General features: G+C 41.4%; 1 protein-coding gene across 1 annotated transcript in view; it reads right to left on the bottom strand.

The window, feature by feature from the left end:
* Positions 1-25,955, bottom strand: part of LOC128662504 (hematopoietic lineage cell-specific protein-like) — a 783,082-nt gene that overhangs the window by 214,591 nt on the left and 542,536 nt on the right. Inside the window, 2 exon segments of the mRNA XM_053716283.1 lie at positions 24,612-24,642; positions 24,644-24,758. Coding sequence (XP_053572258.1) covers positions 24,612-24,642; positions 24,644-24,758 — 146 coding nt within the window.

Genomic DNA, 25,955 nt, shown 5'->3' on the forward strand with positions numbered 1-25,955 from the left:
GATATTACTGGAATAAGGTTTGAATTCTGATGTCAGACAGAAACCTTCACAAATTGAATATACATCTCCAGGCTGAGCTACAGACAACAGGTCCCAAGAAACAAAGGAAAACATTTGCTTCTTAATTAGGAAGTGCAAATTTCAATAGCACTCTGTACCCCATGTGGTGAGCAAAACAAGAAGAGCCTGGATACACACTCATATATGAACTTCCTGCCAACAAAAGGAGCTGAAAATTGACAGCTGCCTGTTAAGTGTGTGGCTGATAACATCAGAATACACGTGACACAGACATTGTGTCTGGGGTTAGGATAACACAGTGAAGACACATGGCTTACATTATGATTTCAAAGCAACTGTAGTTAGATTTCAAATAAAATATATAGGAAATAAATTCAGATATACATAGAAATGATATATATGTTTTGAAAACATAAAAGATCTTACTGAGCCTCTGTGTTTTTAAGAATATAAATAAATATTTGTGGACCTCAAAAGTAAATGAGATTAATAATACTTAATCTTATTTCAGATGGACCATAGACATATGAATGCTTGGACCACTTCTAATAATTATTTCTATTTTTATTGCAGACAACCATTGGTCGTGAGCATCAATCTATGCACTTAGAAAGAGATAGAATGCCTGCATGAAATGAAATTTCATATCATATGAATGTGCAATAAATGTTTATAAAGTTTTAAATACATCTCTTAAAATATAGTGAGATGAAGATATGGAAGTTACTTTGATGTGATATGACTATGAAATATACATGTTTTTTTGTTAGGCTAAATGAAATATAAATTATTTTAATATAATGTTAGATGTATTTGATGTTTCATATCAAAATGATCAGAAAATTCATTAAGATATAACTTATCCAAAACAAATATTGTGAATAGTTGTTGCAGTAAATTATGATAAAATGAATAACCATTTCATAGAAATACTGATTTAAGTTGTTTCAAATGTTGCTGTGTCTGTTTGTGCTGCCACCTGGTGTTATGTTGCGAGAACTACAGCCAGAAGGTTCTTCCTACAGCCAATCCGATTAGACTTCCCAAATAACCATTGGGAAGGTCAGCTCCCGTAGTGCCACCCACATGATGTCATCAATGATTGAAAACATATATAAGTAAGCAAAAGAGAAATAAAAAAAAAGGCTGTTTTAACTTTGGATGATATCTGCTGCTGGGCATTTTAAAACCAATCTAAACAAGCTGTCTACCTCCTTCTCATTGATTGCAAAATTTACTTATCTGTCTTCTGAGATGACCTAAAGACCGCTACGAATTGGTTCAAAATTGGTGAAGTATATTGTATTTTAAATTGGTAGTCATAAGCCTAGGTATTGTTTAAATCTGTATCTGATTTGCTAAGTAAATCATCTGTGCAAGTTCTGATATGGTAAGTTAATTTTGTATTAGGATTGCAGTTAAATTGCAGAACAATTTATTATCCTATTGCTTAAATTAACACTGTAAATCATATTGCTGAATGTTTGTAACTGCTATTTTAGGTCTCATTGTAATATTTTAAATGCAGCTCTGAATGAAAGATTGGGTTTAAAGTAAATTGGCATGAGCTTTGCATAGCATATTTTAAATAGTTTTTGTTTTAACGCATATAATATTAACTCATATTCTAATCATTACAAATATGTACGTATCAACATGTTCATAGTTATTTACTAATAATAAAGAATTCAGATATTTAGATTAATTTTTATTGTCTTAGCAAATGTATGTTTGATTGCAGGTTTAGTTTAAAGGAAGATTGTTAAATATAATTCCCTGCCATACTTACACATTGTTTAGAGAATACTGCTGAGATTTTCGATAAATATACTGACAATTGGTATCCCTGCAAGGGGTAGATACAATAAGTGGTGAAAATACTCTCAGGGGTAACCAGACACCCCAAGTAAATAGTGCTTTACAAAATACTAACGCTGAACAAGTTGAACCCCAGGGGCAACCAAGCCAGATAGAAACAGCGACCCCTGATTCTGCGGGACCCCAAGGGCCCAGGAATCACTACTATGGGGCATCAAGGGATAGGCCCCTGGGGTAGAGGTAACTTGTACGATCAAGTAGATCAGCTTAGTACCCAGCTAATTGGTCGGTTGAGCGAACAAGTCGCCTAATATGAGTCAAGCATTTACGGCTCAGCAACCTAACAATCCTTTTTTAGGGGTACAGCAGTGGCCAGCGGTGGGCACAGGCACAGTCATAAATATTGCAGTATCACCTGAAAAGGAGGGGAGAGATATACAAAATGTAATGATAAATGTCAATAATGGTACTAATCATGTTCTCTCCCTACAGACCGGAAACTGACGATTTAGCTGTGATGACGAGAAAGCATTAACAAATACCTTACTTTGCAGCGTTCTCTTAACCTTATTTCCACAGATGCAGTACAAGAACCCAGCCGACCCTGTCATAAAGGGAACCGGTAGGTATGAAGTTCCTTCTGCATCGGAAAACATGGCGGATTCAGGTAACACGTGGCAAAGCCCACATATGTATGATAATGCCAATTTTATGTGTGAAATGGTAGAAACTGCAGGGAGATATTATGTATTAGCTGAGCTACAAGATTCATTCTCCAACCCTATCATGGGATTAATTGATACTGGGTCCTCAGGCAACTATTTTATCCCACAGGAACTACAACACAGCTAAACGAGCTAACACCCCACAAACCTAAAATAAAAGAATTTGATGGGTCACTAATAGGGTGTTGGGATGACTCTCTAAAAGTCCCACGATACGGCATGGTTAAAATTTAAAATGGGAACAGGGTCATAAGATACCCTGTCATTATAGTGGATCTGCCAACTGATCGTTTAATTATTGGTAGTGATCTCCTGAAGCGATTAAGCACCATAATTGATTGCATAAATAATGTAATTTGGTCACAAGTAAAAAGGCCAATAAATTATGAGCAATCCGGTATATCTCGCACACGACATAACTGTCACGTGGTTTAAGAGAAACCAGATGCTGTGGAGATTCATTTCGGAATAACTCTATACCTGAAAATCACTATCCTACATATAGATGATCAGATTCCTTTAAGTGGCTCTGATGGTAATACTTTTAAAATTTCGCCTGGAAAGATAGCGAATATTTCCTTAGACAGCGATGTATTAATCATATCTCTCCACAAGGGGGGATGCTAAAACCCCTAAAGGGGAGGCCACACCCAATACCTCACAGGAATTGAGAGAGTTAAAGAGGATCTATTTATCCCTATACAAGTGCATGATCTTGGTACAACAATGTATGCTAAATTAAACTTAAAACAGGAAGCTAGCTATATAAGCGAAGGTTTATTAGCGCAGATAGCTGAACCTAAAGTGATTAAATATCCTTCTCCCCAATACCACTGTGTCCACGGCCTGGATGACAGGTTTGAAAGCTATAACATCACAGCTAAGTGCTTATTATCTGTCTCTATAGGTAATAAGTCAGTGAAGCACCTGTTTTTAGTTCTAAATACACCCCATAATCAAATATATGTTGGCAATGATATCTTACATAGATATGCCATACAAATAGATTTGATTAACTCTTGCCTGTGGAGCAGATTAAAGGGGGACCCTGAAGTATTTCAGGATGAAAATGCAGCCCTGAAATCAAACCAGCAATTGCCATATGCTGTGAATATGCAGGTGTCTAGCGATGTTATAATTCCTGCCGGGGCTGATAAATTTCTTTTACCCTTACAGGTAAAGAGAGGTCAGAAATTAAAAACTTCTGAAACACTAATTTGCCTCTCCCATAGAATACAAAATCTGGGTATAACAATGGCCTATACTCCTATGGTAAATATTGGAACTATTCCAATACATGTTATTGTGCATAACATGACCCCACAGGATATAAACTTATCCAAGGGGACTACCATAGGATATGCGCTGGAATCAAGTTATTACACTTTTGGATTCCAGAATAATATAATTGGGCTACTCCTCCTCCTTCTGGTGTATGAGCAAGTGTAGAGGACGCCGCTGGAGAGCTATTAGTTCCGACGATCGTTTCGCTATGTAAGCTTTTTCAAGGAAAAAAAGAGAATCTCAGGAACTGATAGTGGTCTGGATGAATTGGAATATGAAGATATGCATCCTGTAAATCTATTGTGGACATATAATGCCCTTGCTGAACAAAAGGCAGAATAGTCCTTATAGTCACCATTTTGAATGTTGGTATCCTTACATAACGATTCAATATTTTTAGATCCAGAACTGGTCTGAAAGAATTCTCTTTCTTTGGAACAATGAACAGATTTGAATAAAACCCCAGACCCCATTCCGGAAAGGGAACTGGCACAATTCCCCCGGATAACTCCAGGTTTGAAACACACTTCAGGAAAGCCTGAGCCTTTACTGGGTTCACTGGAATGCGTGAGAGAAAAGAAACTTCTCACAGGCGGTCTTACCTTGAAACCTATTCTGTACCCTTGAGAAACAATGTTCTGAATCCAATGATTTTGGATTGAATTGATCCAAACATCTTTGTAAAATCTTAGTCTGCCCCCTACCAGCTGCGCTGTAATGAGGGCCGCACCTTCATGCGGACTTGGGGGCTGATTTTGATTTTTTAAATGGCTTGGATTTATTCCAGACTGGAGAAGGCTTACAATTGGAAACCGTTCCTGACAAAAGGAACAAAAATGGTTAGTAGCCCTAAATTTACCCTTAGATTTTTTATCCTGAGGCAAAAAGGCTCCCTTCCCCCCAGTGACAGTTGAAATAATAGAATCCAACTGAGAAACAAATAATTTATTACCTTGGAAAGAAAGAGATAGCAACGTTGACTTAGAAGTCATATCAGCATTCCAAGATTTAAGCCATAAAGCTCTTCTAGCTAAAATAGCTAAAGACATATACCTGACATCAATTCTAATGCTATAAAAAATGGCATCACAAATGAAATATTAGCATGTTGAATTAGCTTAACAATGCTATAAACATTATTGGTCTGGTACTTGTTGCGTTAAAGTTTCCAACCAAAAAGTTGAAGCCGCAGCAACATCAGCCAAAGAAATTACAGGCCTAAGAAGATGACCTGAACATAAATAAGCCTTCCTTAGATAAGATTCAAGCTTCCTATCTAAAGGATCTTTAAACAAAGTACTATCTGACGTAGGAATAGTAGTAAGCTTTGCAAGAGTAGAGATGGCCCCATCAACTTTGGGGATCTTTTTCCCAAAACTCCAATCTAATCAGTCGGCAAAGGGTACAGTTTCTTAAACCTTGAAGAAGGGAGTAAATGAAGTACCCAGACTATTCCATTCCCTAGAAATTACATCTGAAATAGCATCAGAAACTGGAAAAACCTCTGGAATAACTACATGAGGTTTAAAAACCGAATTTAGACGTTTACCTGGTTTTAATATCAAGAGGACTCAGTCTCCTCCATATCTAATGCAATCAACACTCTTAATAAAGAACGAATATACTCCATTTTAAATAAATATGAAGATTTGTCAGTGTCAACATCTGAGGCAGAATCTTCTGAACCAGATAGATCCTCATCAGAGATAGATAAATCAGAATGCTGTCGGTCATTTAAAAATTCATTGAATTTATGAGAAGTTTTAAAAGACCTTTTACATTTTTTAGAAGGTGGTATAATAGACAGGGCCTTCTGAATAGAATTAGAAACAAATTCTCTCACATTAACAGGAATATCCAGAAAATTAGATGTTGAAGGAACAAACAACAGGTAATGGATTACTACTAATGGAAATATTGTCTGCGTTTGAAAGTTTATCATGACAACTAACACAAACTACAGCCGGAGGAACAGTTACCACAAGTTTACAACAAATGCACTTAGCTTTGGTAGAACCGACATCAGGCAGCAACATTCCAGAAGTAGATTCTGAGACAATGTCAGATTGAGACATCTTGCAATACGTAATAGAAAAAACAACATATAAAGCAAAATTATCAATTTCCTTATATGACAGTTTCAGGAATGGAAAAAAATGCAAACAGAATAAGCCTCTGGAAACCAGAAGCAAAATGAAATAAGGACTTAAATAATGTCAAAAATTTGGCGCCAAGTATGGACGCCCACAATGACAAAATATTTTTTGGCACCAAGAACGTCTGCAACAAATACGAGCGTCATAGAATGACGCAACTACGTGAAAACTCTCAGCGCCAACTAAGACGCCGGAAATGACGAAATTACGTCAACAAACGTAATTTCTCGCGGCAAAAAAGTCTCACGCCAAAAATGACACAATAAATTATAGCATTTTGCTCTCCTGCGAGCCTAACAGCCCGCATTTCGAAAAGAAAGTCAATTTGAAAAATTTTCAGGTAAGAAATAATTTTTCCATATTGCATTTCCCAAAATGAAACTGACAGTCTGTAAGAAGGAAATATACTGATTAACCTGAATCATGGCAAATATAAGTATAAAAACTTATATTTAGAACTTTACATATAAAGTGCCAAACCATAGCTGAGAGTGTCATAAATAGAAGAAAACATACTTACCAAAAGACACTCATTTACATAAAGTAGATAGCCAAACCAGTACTGAAACGAGAATCAGTAGAGGTAATGGTATATAAGAGTATATCATTCGATCTGAAAAGGGAGGTAGGAGATAGAATATCTCTACGGACCGATACAGAGAACCTATGAAATAGATCCCCGTTAGGATGACCATTGTATTCAATAGGTAATACTCCCTTTACATCCCTCTGTCATTCACTGCACTCTTAGAGGAACCGGGCTTTCAACATGCTGAGAAGCGCATATCAACGTAGAAATCTAGCACAAACTTACTTCACCACCTCCATAGGAGGCAAAGTTTGTAAAACTGAATTGTGGGGTGTGGTGGGGGGTGTATTTATAGGCATTTTGAGGTTTGGGAAACTTTGGCCCCTCCTGGTAGGAATGTATAACCCATACGTCACTAGCTCACGGACTCTTGCCAATTTACATGAATGAATGCCCTCTTATCTACTGTATGGGCTCTACAAAATTTCCGCAGCTATATCATGGCGGAGAAAATTATTGTAGAAACGGCCCACCAGCCTTTGCTATATTGCAAAGTGAGAGGAATAAGAGATGGGAATTTGTCTAATAGCCACATAACAGCGTGGACTCTTTCCTTACAAGGCTGGCCTTTAGAAATTCGCTACAAACAGAATAAAAAGAATCCAGTCGCACAGGGGCTTGCTGAGCTCCACGACTGTACTGCTAAAGATCCTGGGGAAGAATTATCAGAAGATGATTTCCTGGAGGAACAATTGCTTTCCCCATATAAAATGTATAATGAGGACCAGTGTCAAACATTACCTTGGGAATATGTTGATAGTTGTTCTTACCATGCCACTATTGAAAATGAGCGCAGATTAGTCGCTGGCATTGGTATAACTTGGGCAAATGGATTCCCAAATATATCTATAGGCTTCAACATTGGACCAAGATCCAGTCAAGTTGCAGAACTCACTGCTGTTCTAAAAACCATTGAAATGGCTATTGAACATGGTATTCATGAATTTGAAATCATTACTGACTCAAATTATGTGCATGACCTGTTACAGAAGGCATTAGTTTATTTGTTGTGAAGAGCTTATTTCCCAGCAGCAATTGCCTGAACCAGCAAGCAGCTGCCTAAGAAGGGCTCCAAGAAAACCGTAACAAGTTTCATTTCATAAAGAGTTAACTCTTTTTTTTCGGCTTTTAGAAACTATTGTCTAATCACCTCTGGAGCCAGACTGCTAATTGATAAGATGAACTTGTAAACTTGTTATCTTAAGTACTGTATCCTATTGTGGCCTGTCAAAGGACAAGTGCTCTCTATCTAAGATGTGTGATGGGGGATTTTGTGCTCCCCCCCCCTCTCCCCCTGGGAGTTGCCCTGTGTGCATGTAACCTTAATAAAAAGCATGCTGGGCATCCCAGTCCTGAGGTCTGGTTTGACTCTCAATCGCAGCGTTGACTCGTTTTTTGTGGGCAGAAGGGTATCCTAGCTGTACTGCAGCTAAGGGAGATTATTCTATATTTGCGAGACTCATATAGAATACTAGGAAAGCAGCTTCTTCCCCTCTTTAGGCAATAGGGATCCAGGCTACTAAGGCGGTCCCATCTCTCAGCGAGACTAAGGGGTAAGCCGAACATTTGGGCGGCAGCGGCGGGATTTTCCTGGATTTCCTAGGAGAGGTACAGAACGGATGGAGAGCGCTTACAAAAAATTGAAGCGTACAACCCTACAAGGATTTACTTGAAAGCAGAGGGGGGTACGCCATGCAACCCGCCGAGGAGAGAGCTGATCGCAGAATTGACCGAGACTGGATTCAGAGCTTCACAATGGCGGAAACACCGACCACCGGATTAGTGACGAAAAAGACCAGGATTGTTTCGGGAAAAGGCTCTCATTATATCGGGCCGAACCCCTCCATGGAATTGGTACAGCAGTTGATGGCGTGAGGCGGACGAGGATATACAGAGACTCGAGCCCACAACTCAACCTAGCGAACGCACACCGCAATGCTGAAGCCCCGCAGGTAATCATCCCTGTCGAAAATGCTGGAGGGCCCAAGATACCCTATGCGGCATTTCGACCTTTCCTTGAGAGCGAGACAGGGATTGATGAATATTTGGCGGACTTCGAAAGGCAATGTGCCCTGCACCAGATTCCCAACAGAGAGTGGCCCACAGATATTGTCTGGGAAACTATCTCGGGCGAGCCCTGGAAGCCTTTCGTACTCTGGGTGCTGAGGAAGTGACACAGTATGAGCTAGTTAAGGAGACACTGTTGCGACGGTACGCTGTAACTCCGGACACGTATCGCCGACAGTTTCGGGGCACGGAAAAGAAGCCTAACGATACCCATATGGAATGGGCGCACCGAATGCGGAGAGCGGCAAATCACTGGCTGAGCGGAAGTAAAGCGGTGACTGGGGAGGAAATTTTACAATTGTTTCTCTTAGAACATTTTTATAATGGCATGGAACAGCAAGGGAAGGAATGGCTGCGAGACAGGCGGCCTTCTACCTTAGAAGAAGCAGCCAAATTGGCCGATGAACATTATGACTCCCGTCTTCACGAACCCATGAACTACCGAGCTCCAGCACGGGTCGAACCCAGAGAGGTTTACCGTGCACCCCCTCGTGCTGAATTCCGAGCCCCGGTGCCCACAGGGCCCGTCCGACACTCAGGACCACCCAATAACAGCTCTGAGCGTCCCAGACCGACTTGCCACCGATGCAAGCAACCAGGGCATTTCATGGCTAGCTGCCCCCTTAATACGCACCAGACACCCAGGAATTACAATTACCCCTCTGGGTCCTATCGTCCGGCCCGGGCCCTCTGTGTTAACCAAGAGGCCCCTATGGAGGGATATGTGGGGCCGCTTCACGAGGCAGACCCTGTATATGCTGCCTCAGATAACCGCCAGCACCATCGGCAGAGGGTATGGCTCGAGGGGCGATCTACCGAGGGATTGCGAGACACAGGGGCTACTATCACGCTGGTACAGAGTCATTTGGTGCCAGAGCACAAGCGATCTGGACAGACTGTGGCCGTTAGAGTGGCGGGGGGGGATGTGTACAAAATTCCAACAGCTAAAGTGCATCTTGATTGGGGAGCGGGAAAGGGGGCTGTGAACGTGGGCCTAATGGATAATTTACCTGCCGAAGTACTACTGGGCAACGATTTGGGCCCCATGACTTCTGCCTATGCTCCAGTATGCAACAACGAGGCGGACCCAGTGACTACACGGGCCCAAGCCCGGACGGAGCGAGAGCTTTCACCAGTGCGGGAGACACAGGTAAGACCTACCCCGACCTTGCCTGACAGGTTAGGCCCCATACCCTGGGACACCCCAGATGCTTTCGAGGCAGAGTCTAAGACTGACCCGACCTTACAAAAGTACCGGGAACGAGCAGAGACCGGAGGGGGCGGGGCAGATAACGAAACATTCTTATGGGAAAAAGGGAAACTATACCGCTGGACAGAGAAAAGGGGACAGCGTAGGCGACAGCTGGTAGTGCCCCACAAATACCGTCAAGAAATCCTCAAAATAGGCCACGACATCCCCTTAGCAGGCCACCTAGCCGTTACCCGTACCCTACACCGCATTACTCACACGTTCTTTTGGCCAGGGGTGCACGCTGACGTTAGAACTTACTGTAACACCTGCGATGTGTGTCAACGAGTAGGAAGGCGAGGCGATCACCCTAAAGCCCAGCTAGTAAATATGCCCATTGTAGAGGAACCCTTCAGCCGGGTTGCTATTGACCTAGTGGGACCACTGGCTACCCCTAGTCCCTCCGGTAAGCGATACATTCTTACCGTAGTGGACTACGCTACCAGGTACCCAGAGGCTGTCGCCCTATCCAACATACAAGCGGATACGGTAGCGAATGCACTAGTACAGGTGTTCTCCCGGGTAGGATTTCCAAAAGAAATCCTATCCGACCGAGGCACCCAATTTACGGCTGAATTGACCCAACAACTCTGGCAGGTTTGCAAAATTAAGTCCCTCCTAAGCTCCCCATACCACCCCCAGACGAACGGGCTGTGTGAGAGGTTCAATGGGACCCTCAAGCAAATGCTCAAGACGTTCACTCAGGAATACCGAGATTGGGAACGCTTCCTGCCGCACCTCCTATTTGCTTATCGGGAGGTGCCCCAGGAAACGACAGGGTTCTCTCCCTTCGAGTTGCTCTACGGAAGAAAGGTACGGGGACCCCTAAACCTGATCCGGGAGCACTGGGAGGGAGAGATGGAGGCTGACGGTGTCCCAATTGTGCCATACGTGCTGGAACTCAGGGACCGAATGGAGCAATTAGCCAAATCCGTGCGGGCTAATCTCCAGTTGGCCCAGAGAAGACAGAAAGTATGGTACGATCGGGGGGCCCGAAAGAGAATCTTCACCATAGGACAAAAGGTGTTAGTACTTAAGCCGGTGAAGACAGACAAATTGCAGGCGTCCTGGCAGGGTCCCTACCAGATCGTAGAGAAAAGGGGAGACACCACTTATGTGATAGCTAGCTGCCACGACAACAATCTTAGAAAGACATTCCATGTAAACATGCTCAAGGAATATTTTGAGCGACCAGAGAACGTGACGGCCGTATGTTGTTCCCCTCAGGAAGACCCCGACAGTTTACCCATTCCAGACCTATTAGAAAAGAGCCTCCCCACAGGTATAGTGGCGCAGGTTCAGATAGGGGACCGACTTAGCCCCACTGAAAGGGAGCAGCTCAACCAACTCCTCCAGTCCAAACACCTCACCTTCTCCCCGAAGCCAGGGTACACTACTTTAACCACCCACCAGGTAGATACTCCGGGACAAGCTCCCTTGCGCCAGGCTCCGTACCGAATCCCTGAAGCAGTTAGGACAGGAATGAAGAAGGAGATCGATGAGATGCTCCAGCTCAGGGTAATTGAGCCCTCCGATAGTCCCTGGGCATCCCCAGTTGTCTTGGTGCCCAAGAAAGATGGGACCACCCGGTTCTGCGTAGACTATCGGAGGCTCAATGAAAATACCGTGACGGACGCTTACCCTATGCCCAGGGTAGACGAGCTACTCGATCGTATAGCCAGGGGAAATTACCTGACCACTATTGACCTCTGCAAAGGTTACTGGCAGATTCCCCTGGCCCCGGAGGCTATCCCCAAGTCGGCATTCGTCACCCCATTCGGCTTATATCAGTTTAGGGTAATGCCGTTTGGGATGAAGAATGCCCCAGCTACATTCCAGCGCTTGGTGGATAGGCTCCTGGATGGCTTCCAGAGTTTTGCTTGCGCCTACCTGGACGACATAGCGATCCACAGTGAGTCCTGGGAGGACCACTTAGCTCATGTGGGAATGGTTCTGGATCAGATCCGGGCTGCTGGCCTGACTCTGAAGCCAGAAAAATGCCACTTTGGGATGGCCGAGGTACAGTACCTGGGTCACCGGGTGGGGTGTGGAAAGCAGCGACCAGAGCCGGCCAAAATAGAAGCTGTCGCCAATTGGCCCACCCCCATCACTAAGACTCAGGTCCTAGCCTTCCTGGGCACGGCAGGGTACTATAGACGGTTCGTACCAGACTACAGCACACTTGCCAAACCCCTGACTGACTTGACCAAGAAGACCTTACCTCGACAGGTCCTGTGGTCTCCCCACTGTGAAACGGCTTTCCAGGCTCTCAAAAATGCTCTAATTAACGCTCCTGTCTTGGCGGCCCCAGCCCTTAACAAACGTTTTATCGTCCATACAGATGCTTCCATGTTCGGGCTGGGAGCCGTCCTCAGCCAAGTAGGCGAAGATGGAGGGGAGCATCCAGTTGCCTACATCAGCCGGAAGCTCCTGCCCCGCGAAGTCAGCTATGCAGCGGTCGAAAAGGAGTGTTTGGCTTTGGTGTGGGCATTAAAGAAATTGACTCCCTATTTATATGGTCAGGAGTTCACTCTGGTCACCGACCATAACCCGTTGGTGTGGCTGAACCGGGTCTCTGGAGATAACGGCAGGCTATTACGTTGGAGCTTATCGTTGCAAACCTTCAATTTCACCATTACTTACAGACCTGGGAAACAGAATGGCAACGCCGACGGTTTGTCCAGACAAACCGACCTCAGCCCCGCATAACCAGCGGTCTGGACAGCCTTAGTCTGCCCCGAAAAGGGGTCAGACCGTGTCTGCCAGAGTGTTCCACAGAAAGGGAGCAATGTTACAGAAGCATTAGTTATTTTGTTGTGAAGAGCTTATTTCCCAGCAGCAATGCCTGAACCAGCAAGCCAGCGCCTAAGAAGGGCTCCAAGAAAACCGTAACAAGTTTCATTTCATAAAGAGTTAACTCTTTTTTTTCAGCTTTTAGAAACTATTGTCTAATCACCTCTGGAGCCAGACTGCTAATTGATAAGATGAACTTGTAAACTTGTTATCTTAAGTACTGTAATCCTATTGTGGCCTGTCAAAGGACAGTGCTCTCTATCTAAATGTGTGATGGGGGATTTTGTGCTTCCCCCCCCCTCTCCCCCTGGGAGTGCCCTGTGTGCATGTAACCTTAATAAAAAGCAGGCTGGGCATCCCAGTCCTGAGTTCTTGTTTTGACTCTCAATCGCAGCGTTGACTCGTTTTTGTGGGCAGAAGGGTATCCTAGCTGTACTGCAGCTAAGGGAGATTATTCTATATTTGCGAGACTCATATAGAATACTATGGAAAGCAGCTTCTCCCCTCTTTAGCAATAGGGATCCAGGCTACTAAGCGGTCCATCTCTCAGCGAGACTAAGGGTAACCGTAACATGACCGTTTTGTTGAATACCTGCCAACTTGGAAAAGAAATGGCATGCAGAAAAGCAATAACAAAGCAGTCAAGATTGGCAAGTTTTTCTGCGAGATTGATGATCTGGTGGTATCCAATGATTTAACCATACACTGGATGAAGACCAAGTGTCATTCCAGGGTGCTAGTTCCTGATAAGGAAGGCAATGATCTTGCGGATTCATTAGCCAAACAATGAGCCATAACTGGAGAACTCCTTAATATTGACCACTTAATGGGTGCAATTCAGGTAGAAGCTATTACAAGAAAACAGTAAAAACAACAGAGTGAGCCTAACCTGGTACAATGGAGTCAGGATTCTCCTAGTGAGGACCTGATCACTAGCCAAAAAGAAGACCCCATTGTAGGCATCTTTTATAAACACATAGAAGATCCTGAAAGCAACCTCATCTCAAAAGATGATTGTATTGGCAAAGAAGATCTTAGAATCTTAATGAAATCCAGATCACAATTCAATTTACAGGATGGTTTGTTAATTAGAACCTCCAAAACTGGCATCCAACAATGGGTAGTACCCACCAAGTTCAGAGATCTAATGCTTCAACATGCCCATGATGCTCCCACATCTGGTCATTGTGGTGCCAAACTCACGTATGAAATATTGCGTAATTATGCCTTTTGGCCACACATGTTGAAAGATGTTCAAACCTACTGTCAAGGTTGTTTAATCTGTCCACAGTTCCAACCCACTGCGCCAACGCATAGAGCGCCATTGCAGAAAAGGGAGATGGTAATGCCATGGTCAGATATACAAATTGATTTTATTGGTCCAGTAACTAGGTCATCAAGTGGGAACAATTACATGTTAGCAGTGACATGCCTGTTCACAAAATGGGCAGAGTGCATCAGTGCACCTAACAATAGGGCTGAAACATGTGCAGCATTGCTCATCAACCACGTGTTTTCCAGATTTGGTTTACCCCAAAGAATCGAATCAGATCGGGTAACCCACTTCACTAGCGAAGTGATGACCAAAATGTGGAAAATACTAGGAATTAAAAGAAAGCTCCATATTGCATATAGAGCCACCTCAAGTGGTGGAGTAGAGCGTTACAACCAGTCCATTGTTAAAATCCTCAAAAAGTTTGTGAGTGAAACGGGTAAAGACTGGGATGTAAAACTACCTCTAGCCTTAATGGCATTAAGAGCAACTCCAAGTAGTGCTACCAAGATGTCACCTTTTGAACTGATGACTGGTAGAAGAATAGTTCTGAGAGCAAGATTGTCAGATAGTTGACCCCATACAGTGAATGGGGACGAGATGTCTGGAATCTTTCTTTGAGGCCTAATGAGATTCGTAGGGAAAGAAGAAATTAATGTATCACCTATGTGTAAATTATCTCCTGTGGAGTTTCCCATATACAGAGAACAGACAAATTGGCATTTAAAGTAATTTAATATATTAAATAAATATTTGCTGTGAAAAATAAATACATTGATATATACAAATACTGAACCAATGAATTAAAGATAAAAATTATTTCTCTGTATTCCAGGAAGCTAATGGAAAATGACAGGAAGAACATTAATGGATATGAAATTGTCTGTTCGTATAATATTAAATATGAATGTCTGTTAAATGAAAAATATAAATAACACTTTATTTTATTTTAGGTCTACAACTGGTATGGCCATGCATTTAAGTATGCATTGGAGACATGAAGTGCATTGTGTTCCTGTCTGTGTGAGATGCAATGCAATGCCAGGATACTGAAGGCTATTTTAAGCTAATCAGTTAACAGTATAAATTACTTTGATATAATATAATGTTAAAAACATAATGTGTTTGGTATTGGGGTAATCAGAAAAATGATATGATACTACCCAATCTATAATTAATATTGTAAGTGATTAATGCAATAAATTATAGTATGTTTAAAAATATCATTGTAGTATAGGGAGATATTAGCAGTATAAAATAAATGTTAGGACTGTATTGCTGTTTGCTTGTCATGCTGCCCCCCGATGGCTAAAGTCCAGTATTACAGCCAAAAGATTTGACTGTTAAAAGATACATTTCCCAAAATGAACCAATAAGAAGGGACAAGGTTTTCAAAGGGCCTCCCATTTTTCTCACCTATGATTAGACAATATAGAGCTGGAATGCAGGATGAGAAAGGAGGCTGCTGATGATTTTGCTAAACTGACTGAAAACTGTTGCGTGGGACACAGTCAACTATAAGCAAAGTGGGTCATACTTTTCTCTTATCAATTGCAATTACACTTATTTTCATATGAGGTAAGAACAGAATTTGGGGAGCTGAATTATCGATTTGGTCATTTTTTTGGTGATGTATGGTTGTTCTAATTATTAATATTTTAAACATAGGTAAACATTTAAAACAAACATTCATTGTTGCTGTAAGTAATAGATTAAAGAGAGCTTGCAATATATATATAAAACACGGAAAGGAACTGCACTCTTATACCGGACCGGGTATCACATCCCATGACCCTGCAACATGCTCAGCCTGGGTGCCACGTGGCACTCACAGGAAGCTGCGCTGTCCCCAGAGCCACAGGCAGTTAGAAACCATAGGGAAAATTACAAAACAAATTAAATACAACCCTATGGTTCTTGCACCCAGACCTGTCTGGGGCTAAGCTGCCTGTGGCTCTAGGGGACAGCACAGCTTCCTGTGAGTGCCTGTGGCACCCAGGGCTGAGCATGTTGCAGGGTCATGGGATGTGTACCCGGTCCGGTATGAGAGTGAAGTTCCCTTCCGTGTTGTGTATATGTCTAGGGGTGATTAACATAGGCCTGTGCACGCCCTTCCCTTGTTCCCAGTTTGTTTGGATTTGAAAGCTTGCATTGTGTGGCTGGTTTTAGGGTCCCAGGTATTGGATAGGACCTGTGACGAGGTACCCGGGGCTTGTCCCATTTGGCCAGATGCGGTAACTAACCTTTCCTTTTTTTGCTTTTAAATCTTAGCTGAGAGCTTGTAAGAGAGTGCTGGGTTTTCTCTGTGTGTTGTATTAATTTGTTTTGTAATTTTCCCTATGGTTCTTGCACCCAGACTTGTCTGGGGCTAACTGCCTGTGGCTCTGGGGGACAGCGCAAGCATCCTGTGAGTGCCAGTGGGCACCCAGGGCTGAGCATGTTGCAAGGGTCCTCATGGGGATGTGTAGACCCGGTCCGGTATGAGAGTGCAGTTTCCCTTCTGTGTTTGTATATGTTCTAGGGTGATTGCATTATGCCTGTGCACCCTTCCCTTGTTCCCAGTTTGTTTGGATTTGATAGCTTGCATTGTGTGGCTGTTTTAGGGTCCCAGGTATTGGATTAGGACCTTGATTAGGTACCTGGGCTTGTGTCCCATTTTGGTCAGATGCTGGTATACTAAGCCTTTCCATTTTTGCTTTTAAATCTTAGCTGAGAGCTTGTAAGTGAGTGCTGGGTTTTTCTCGTGTGTGTTGTAGTTAATTTGTTTTGTAATTTTTCCAATGGGTTCTTGCACGCAGACCTGTCTGGGGCTAACTGCCTGTGGCTCTGGGGGACAGCGCAGCTTTCCTGTGAGTGCCAGTGGCACCCAGGGCTGAGCATGTTGCAGGGTCATGGGAGGTGTACCCAGGTCCAGTATGAGAGTGCAGTTCCCTTCCGTGTTTTGTATATGTCTAGGGTGATTACATATGCGCTGTGCACCCTTCCCTTGTTCCCAGTTTGTTTGGATTTGAAAGCTTGCCTTGTTGTGGCTGTTTTAGGGGTCCCAGGTATTTGGAAAGGATCCTTGAACGAGGTACCTGGGCTTGTCCCATTTGGCCAGTTGCGGTAACTAACCTTTCCATTTTTGCGTTTAAATCTTAGCAGAGAGCTTGTAAGTGAGTGCTGGGTTTTCTCTGTGTGTTGTATATATATATATATGTTTACATTAAGAATATATGTACTTTTAGTGTCCTAATTAGAATTGTATTAGAATCAATTGTAGCTATAAAGCGGATTGTACTGTTGAATGTTAGTAGCTAATATCTTGGAATCTCATTTCGTTAATTGAATGAAATCCAATTGTGAATAAGGCTAGCTCTAAAGGTAAACTTTATGAACTTTGCATAGCATATTTTAATAGTTTTAAATGTGTATAAGATTGATTCATATTCTTGTTCCAACAAATATATTTCAATTTGTTTATAAGTTATTAACTAATGAATTCAGGAATTTATATTTAAATTTTATGGTTTTAGTATATGCATATTTATATGTGGGGTTTAGTGTAAGCATAATTATTAAATTATATTGTGTTATAACCCAGCCATATACTGACACTTCTATAGGTCAGATTGTAAGGCATCTACTTGGGTCTTCTTTACACACTTTTTTCTGGTAGTGAAGTTATTTGGGCTATAGTGCCTTATTAGTTACTTCCTGTCTTCTATAGATCGATTTGTAAAGGCAGCTACTTGGTCGTCTATACACACTTTTCTGGGTAGTGAAGTTATTTGGGCTAGTAGTGCCTTATTAGTTACTTCCTGTCTTCTATAGATCAGATTTGTAAGGGCAGCTACTTGGTCGTCTTTACACACTCTTTCTGGTAGGGAAGTTATTTGGGCTATAGTGCCTTGTTAGTTACTTCCTGCCTTCTATAGGTCAGATTTGTAAGGCAGCTACTTGGTCTTCTTTACACACTTTTTCTGATAGGAAAGTTATTTGGGCTATAGTGCCTTATTAGTTACTTCCTGCCTTCTATAGATCAGATTTGTAAGGCAGCTACTTGGTCTTCTTTACACACTTTCTGGTAGGGAAGTTATTTGGGCTATAGTGCCTTATTAGTTACTTCCTGCTTTCTATAGGTCAGATTTGTAAGGCAGCTACTTGGTCTTCTTTACACACTTTCTGGTAGGGAAGTTATTTGGGCTATAGTGCCTTATTAGTTACTTCCTGCTTTCTATAGGTCAGATTTGTAAGGCAGCTACTTGGTCTTCTTTACATACTTTTTCTGGTAGGACAGTTATTTGGGCTATAGTGCTTTATTAGTTACTTCCTGCTTTCTATAGGTCAGATTTGTAAGGCAGCTACTTGGTCTTCTTTACACACTTTTTCTGGTAGTGAAGTTATTTGGGCTATAGTGCCTTATTAGTTACTTCCTGTCTTCTATAGGTCAGATTTGTAAGGCAGCTACTTGGTCTTCTTTACACACTTTTTCTGATAGGAAAGTTATTTGGGCTATAGTGCCTTATTAGTTACTTCCTGCCTTCTATAGATCAGATTTGTAAGGCAGCTACTTGGTCTTCTTTACACACTTTCTGGTAGTGAAGTTATTTGGGCTATAGTGCCTTATTAGTTACTTCCTGCCTTCTATAGGTCAGATTTGTTGTCCGACTGAAATCTGATGAACCTCATTGTCGCTAGCTGAGGCCAAGCCTGAAGAGCATTGAATATCGATCTCTGTTCCAGAATGTTTTTTGGAAGGATTGTCTCCTCCTGAGTCCATGATCCCTGAGCCTTCAGGGAGTTCCAGACTGCCCCCCCAGCCTAGAAGGCTGGCATCTGTCGTTACAATTGTCCAATCTGGCCTGCGAAAGGTCATACCTTTGGACAGATGGACCCGAGATAGCCACCAGAGAAGAGAATCCCTGGTCTCTTGATCCAGATTTAGTAGAGGGGACAAATTTGTGTAATCCCCATTCCAATGACTGAGCATGCATAGTTGCAGCGGTCTGAGATGTAGGCATGCAAACGGCACTATGTCCATTGCCGCTACCATTAAGCCGATTACTTCCATACACTGAGTCACCGAAGGGCGAGAAGTGGAATAAAGAACACGGCAGGAATTTAGAAGTTTTGATAACCTGGACTCTGTCAGGTAAATCCTCATTTCTACAGAATCTATTAGAGTTCCTAGAAAGGAGACTCTTGTGAGAGGGGATAGAGAACTCTTTTCTTCGTTCACCTTCCACCCATGCGACCTCAGAAATGCCAGAACTATGTCCGTGTGAGACTTGGCAATTTGGAAATTTGACGCCTGTATCAGAATGTCGTCTAAATAAGGGGCCACTGCTATGCCCCGCGGTCTTAGGACCGCCAGAAGTGACCCCAGAACCTTCGTAAAGATTCTTGGGGCTGTAGCTAATCCAAAGGGAAGAGCTACAAACTGGTAATGCCTGTCTAGGAAGGCAAACCTGAGAAACCGATGATGATCTTTGTGTATCGGAATGTGAAGATAAGCATCCTTTAAATCCACTGTAGTCATATATTGACCCTCCTGGATCATAGGTAGGATGGTACGAATAGTCTCCATCTTGAATTATGGAACTCTGAGGAATTTGTTTAAGTTCTTGAGATCTAAAATTGGTCTGAAGGTTCCCTCTTTTTTGGGAACCACAAACAGATTTGAGTAAAATCCCTGTCCCTGTTCCTCCTTTGGAACTGGATGAATCACTCCCATAACTAGGAGGTCTTGAACACAGTGTAAGAATGCCTCTCTCTTTATCTGGTTTGCAGATAATTGTGAAAGGTGAAATCTCCCTTTTGGAAGGGAAGCTTTGAAGTCCAGAAGATATCCCTGGGATATAATTTCCAACGCCCAGAGATCCTGGACATCTCTTGCCCAAGCCTGGGCGAAGAGTGAAAGTCTGCCCCCTACTAGATCCGTTACCAGATAGGGGGCCGATCCTTCATGCTGTCTTAGAGGCAGCAGCAGGCTTTTTGGCCTGCTTACCTTTGTTCCAGGTCTGGTTAGGTTTCCAGACCGACTTGGACTGAGCAAAAGTTCCCTCTTGTTTTGCATTAGAGGAAGTTGATGCCGCACTTGCCTTGAAGTTTCGAAAGGCACGAAAATTAGTCTGTTTGGCTCTTGATTTGGACCTATTCTGAGGAAGGGCATGAACTTTTCCTCCAGTGATATCAGAAATGATCTCCTTCAAACCAGGCCCGAATAGGGTTTGCCCCTTGAGGGGAATGTTAAGCAGCTTAGACTTTGAAGTAACGTCAGCTGACCATGATTTAAGCCATAGCGCCCTGCACGCCTGAATAGCGAAAACAGAATTCTTAGCCGTTAGTTTAGTCAAATGAAGAATGGCATCAGAAACAAAAGAATTGGCTAGCTTAAGTGCTCTAAGCTTGTCAAGTATGTCATCCAATGGAGTCGCTACCTGTAAAGCCTCTTCCAGAGACTCAAACCAGAAGGCCGCAGCAGCAGTGACAGGAGCAATGCATGCAAGGGGCTGTAGGATAAAACCTTGTTGAATAAACATTTTCTTAAGGTAACCCTCTAACTTTTTATCCATTGGATCTGAGAAAGCACAACTGTCCTCGACAGGGATAGTAGTACGCTTTGCTAAAGTAGAAACTGCTCCCTCCACCTTAGGAACTGTCTGCCATAAGTCCCCGTGTGGTGGCGTCTATTGGAAACATTTTCTTAAAAATAGGAGGGGGAGAGAACGGCACACCTGGTCTATCCCATTCCTTAGTAATAATTTCTGTAAACCTTTTAGGTATTGGAAAAACATCAGTGCACACCGGCACTGCATAGTATTTATCCAATCTACACAATTTCTCTGGCACTGCAATTGTATCACAGTCATTCAGAGCAGCTAAAACCTCCCTGAGCAATACGCAGAGGTGTTCAAGCTTAAATTTAAATGTAGACATATCAGAATCAGGTTGAATCCTCTTCCCTGATTCAGAAAAATCACCAACAGAAAGAAGCTCTCCTTCCTCAGCTTCTGCATATTGTGAGGGGGTATCAGACATAGCTCTTAAAGCGTCAGTATGCTCTGTATTTCTTCTAACTCCAGAGCTGTCTCGCTTTCCTCTAAACCCAGGTAGTCTGGATAATACCGCTGACAGTGTATTATCCATGACCGCCGCCATGTCTTGTAAAGTAAATGCTATGGGCGCACTAGATGTACTTGGCGCCGTTAGAGCGGGAGTCCCTTGAGCGGGAGTCAAAGGGTCTGACATGTGGGGCGAGTTAGTCGGCATAACTTCCCCCTCGTCAGATTCCTCTGGTGATAAATTTTTTAAAGACAGAATATGATCTTTATAATCAGTACATTTGGTACACATTCTAAGAGGGGGTTCCACCATGGCTTCTAAACATAATGAACAAGGACTTTCCTCTATGTCAGACATGTTTAAACAGACTAGCAATGATACCAGCAAGCTTGGAAAACACTTTGAATCAAGTTAACAAGCAAAAAATAAAAACGGTACTGTGCCTTTAAGAGAAACAAATTTTGTCAGAATTTGAAAAACAGTGAAAAAAAGCAGTAAATCAAACGAAATTTTTACAGTGTGTATAATAAGCTAACAGAGCATTGCACCCACTTGCAAATGGATGATTAACCCCTTAGTTCAAAAAACGGATCAAAAAAACGATATAGACGTTTTTTAACAGTCACAACAAACTGCCACAGCTCTGCTGTGGCCCTACCTTCCCAAACAAACGACTTTGGAAAGCCTAAGAGCCCTTTAGAGAGGTCCTATAGCATACAGGGGACTCCTGGAGGAAGCTGGATGTCTCAGTCTGTAAAAGTTACTGCGCAATAAAGCGCTAAATTAGGCCCCTCCCACTCATGTTAAAACAGTGGAGAGCCTCAGGAAACTGTTTCTAGGCAAATTTAAGCCAGCCATGTGGAAACTACTCAGGGCCCCAGATAAAGTTTTATCACGCAAAGTATATATAAAATTGCTTAAACATTTCCAGCAAACGTTTTATATTGCAAGTCTATAAGAGTATTTACCTCAGAAAGTAAGCATGATACCAGTCGCTATCAAATCACTAGTATTCAGGCTTACCTTACATAAATCTTGGTATCAGCAGCATTTCACTAGCATTTACAAAATTTTAACTGCACGATACCTCATAGCAGGATAACCTGCACGCCATTCCCCAGCTGAAGTTACCTCTCTCTTCAGTTATGTGTGAGAACAGCAGATGGATCTTAGTTACAACCTGCTAAGATGATAGAGATCACAGGCAGATTCTTCTTCTATTTTCTGCCTGGGACAAAATAGTACAACTCTGGTACCATTTAAAAATAACAAAACTTTTGATTGAAGAAAAAAACAACTACATTTCACCAGCTTCTCTCTACTACGCTCCTGCTTGTCGAGAGTTTGCAAGAGAATGACTGGATATGGGCAGTTTAGGGGAGGAGCTATATAGCAGCTCTGCTGTGGTGTGATCCTCTTGCAACTTCCTGTTGGGAAGGAGAATATCCACAAGTAATGGATGATCGCGTGACTGGGATACCACCTTACAAGATAAATAAATATAACTATCATTGGGAGTATAAATCCAATATATTTGTGTGAGAGATAATAAATCTATGTGCCAATGATGATACGTAATTTATCTATGACACAAAAAGTGCAATGCATGTGATGGCACAAAATAACCTAAGTGGGATAGCAGTGTCTAAAATATAACACAATAATCTATAACATTGTTATAAATGGGGTGATAAGCGCTGATGATTGAACTAAAGTTTTTATACAATTTTAATTAAACAATAATTTACAGCAGAAAATGGGTGAGAAACTGTCGGCTTAGATTACGAGTTTTGTGGTAAGCTGAAAAAGCAGCGTTATCAGGTTCTAACGCTGCTTTTTCACGCCCGCTGCTATTAAGAGTCTTGCAGATTTAGGGGCACTGCACACTTTTTTGGCCTTACCACAAACCAACTTACGCAAATTGCGGTTATAGTCTTTTTACAAATGGGACTTCAATAGCATCGGTAATTACGAACTTTGTCCTGGGAGGCCAAAAAAGATAGCGGTACACCCTCTACCCCATCAAGATTCCTTAACGCATTTTAAAGTCAGTAGTTATGAGTTTTTATGGTTACATAAGCTGTGGCATAATAACTCATAACCAAAGTGCTTAATAGAAGTTACACTAACACCCATAAACTATCCGTATTAAAAAAATTCTTATATAAATCCTTATTAATGTTAACAATGATGATTGATATCCTATTTGTGAAATATAAATCCATATCTCATATGTATATCCCATATGCAAATGGTTTGAAGTTCAGATATTATAGGTACCTAAAAAGAAGAAATGCAATCGATTATACAGAATTCCGTGAGCGGGTGGGTTCCTATCAGTATACAACTCACCCAAACTCACGATCCTGGATTGGTAATAGCCTACACAAATCCGGGTCAGGAATAAGTCTACGCGTTTTCAGCCCTGTAAAAGAGCCTTTCACAAGACATCATTTGGGGTGAGTTTGTATACTGATCAGAACCCACCCTGCTCACGGCAATTTGTATATCGCTGCTTGTGTTCTTCTTTTAATTATAGAGGATTTATATAAGGATTCTTTTATATTTGATATTTTGTCTGGACTTTTTATAAACTGGCTTTTTTTTTGGGTACATATTGGGTATAAGAATTTTTATCCTACGAGGCGATATTGGATTCATTTGAATTCCCAGCTCTTTTTTGATAATATATTGGTTAACCGATATATTGGTTGTTTTTTATTTGTATATATATTTATGTGAGATTTAAATGAAATTTCAACTTTAGTGTGTGCCGGCACATATTATATTAATTATTAACATATGGCCATATGCCATATTGTTAATATTGTTTCCTCAGCCTATTTTTCTGCTGTAAATTATTGTTTAATTAAACTTGTATAAAAACTTTAGTTATCATCAGCGCTAATCACTATTTTATAACAATGTTATAGATTATTGTGTTATTAATTTAGACCGCTATCCCACTTAGGTTATTATTGCATCACATGCATTGCACTTCTTAGTGTCATAGATAAATTACGTTATCATCATTGGCACATTGATTTATTATCTCACTATGGACTATAATTATTCACATTTCTATTCTCGCACAACTATATTGGATTTATAATCCAATGATAGTTATATTTATTTTTCACGCAGTTTTCGTACACAAGATTACATTGTATCAAATACACATCACATTAGTGATCTCTAATTTTTAAATCACTTCATTTTACCATGGTAAAAGTATTTCCTGCCCATATTTGTGCCCATTTGGGGACTAGCGTCTTGATTGTATCAAAGTTAGCTACCCTTTGATGACTCTTTTTAATTTATATAACTTTATATTTCTTAATACTTTTCACATTGTTTAGCAATATAGGCATCTCATTTAGTTATTGGACTATTAAACCTCTTAATAAATAGTAGATAGCTCTCTAAAACACCTTATTATCTCATATCTCTAGTTTTATGTGTCTGGAATCTGACAGAATATATAAATAATCCTAATTATAAGGGATTTAAGGTGATCCATTGTCTTTTAGCCTGTGAATACTTAGTCTTTTGGCGCTCCTATATTTCTTCCATATCTTTTCCTACTGACCACATTATTATGTTGATGGTCCAGCTCTTGTTTTTTCTCTCTTCTGCCGTCTCACTCTCTCTTCCTCGGCTCTCAGCTTATTTTCCACCTCTGCTGTTCGAGCAATATTCTCAAAGCGAGATCTCAGGTCTTGAGCCCCACTGGTCACTGAAATAAATTGTTATCAACAGGTTAGAAACTACTCTAGACTTATCAAAATTAATATCACTACTCTAGACAGGCCCTGAGGCCCCACTGGTCGCATGGAAATAAATATGGTTAGCAAAAAGTTAGAAACTTCTCTAGACTTATCCAAATTAAACTCACTACTCTAGACAGGCCCTGAGCCCCACTGGTCACTGAAATAAATTGTTATCAACAGGTTAGAAACTTCTCTAGACTTATCCAAATTAATATCACTACTCTAGACAGACCCTGAGCCCCACTGGTCATGGAAATAAATTGTTATCAACAGGTTAGAAACTACTCTAGACTTATCAAAATTAATATCACTACTCTAGACAGGCCCTGAGCCCCACTGGTCATGGAAATAAATGGTTAGCAAAAAGTTAGAAACTTCTCTAGACTTATCCAAATTAAACTCACTACTCTAGACACGTACTGAGCCCCACTGGTCACTGAACAAAATGGTTATCAACAAGTTAGAAACTACTCTAGACTTATCCAAATTAATATCATTACTGTAGACAGATACTGAGCCAAACTGGTTACTGAACAAAATGGTTGTTATTTAGTTAAAAACTACTCTAGGATTATCCAAATTAATCTCACTATTCTAGACACGTACTGAGCCCCACTGGTCACTGAACAAAATGGTTATCAACAAGTTAGAAACTACTCTAGACTTATCCAAATTAATCTCATTACTGTAGACAGATACTGAGCCAAACTGGTTACTGAACAAAATGGTTGTTATTAGTTTAAAAACTACTCTAGGATTATCCAAATTAATCTCACTATCTAGACAGGTCCTGGGTTACTGAATGAAATGGTTGTAATCTAGTTAGAAACTACTCAATATTTATCCAAAAATTTCCTTCAACACTAGACATGTACTGAGCCCCACTGGTCATGGACTTAAATGGTTATCAACAAGTTAGAAACTACTCTAGAATTATCTAAGTTATCTATACAGATACTAAGTCCCACTGGTTCACTGAATGAAATGGTTTTTTTATCTAGTTAGAAACTACTTATCCAAATTATTCTCACTACTCGAGAAAAGTCCTGAGCCCCAATGGTCACTGAAACAAATGGTTATCATCTCTAAATTTATTGCACTCTCGTGGTTGCATCATCATGCAGAAAAAAAAGAAACAAGCTCACTATACACAGTACCTAAGA

This window comes from Bombina bombina, chromosome 6, assembly GCF_027579735.1.
Source record: "Bombina bombina isolate aBomBom1 chromosome 6, aBomBom1.pri, whole genome shotgun sequence".
Taxonomy (NCBI): Eukaryota; Metazoa; Chordata; class Amphibia; order Anura; family Bombinatoridae; genus Bombina; species Bombina bombina.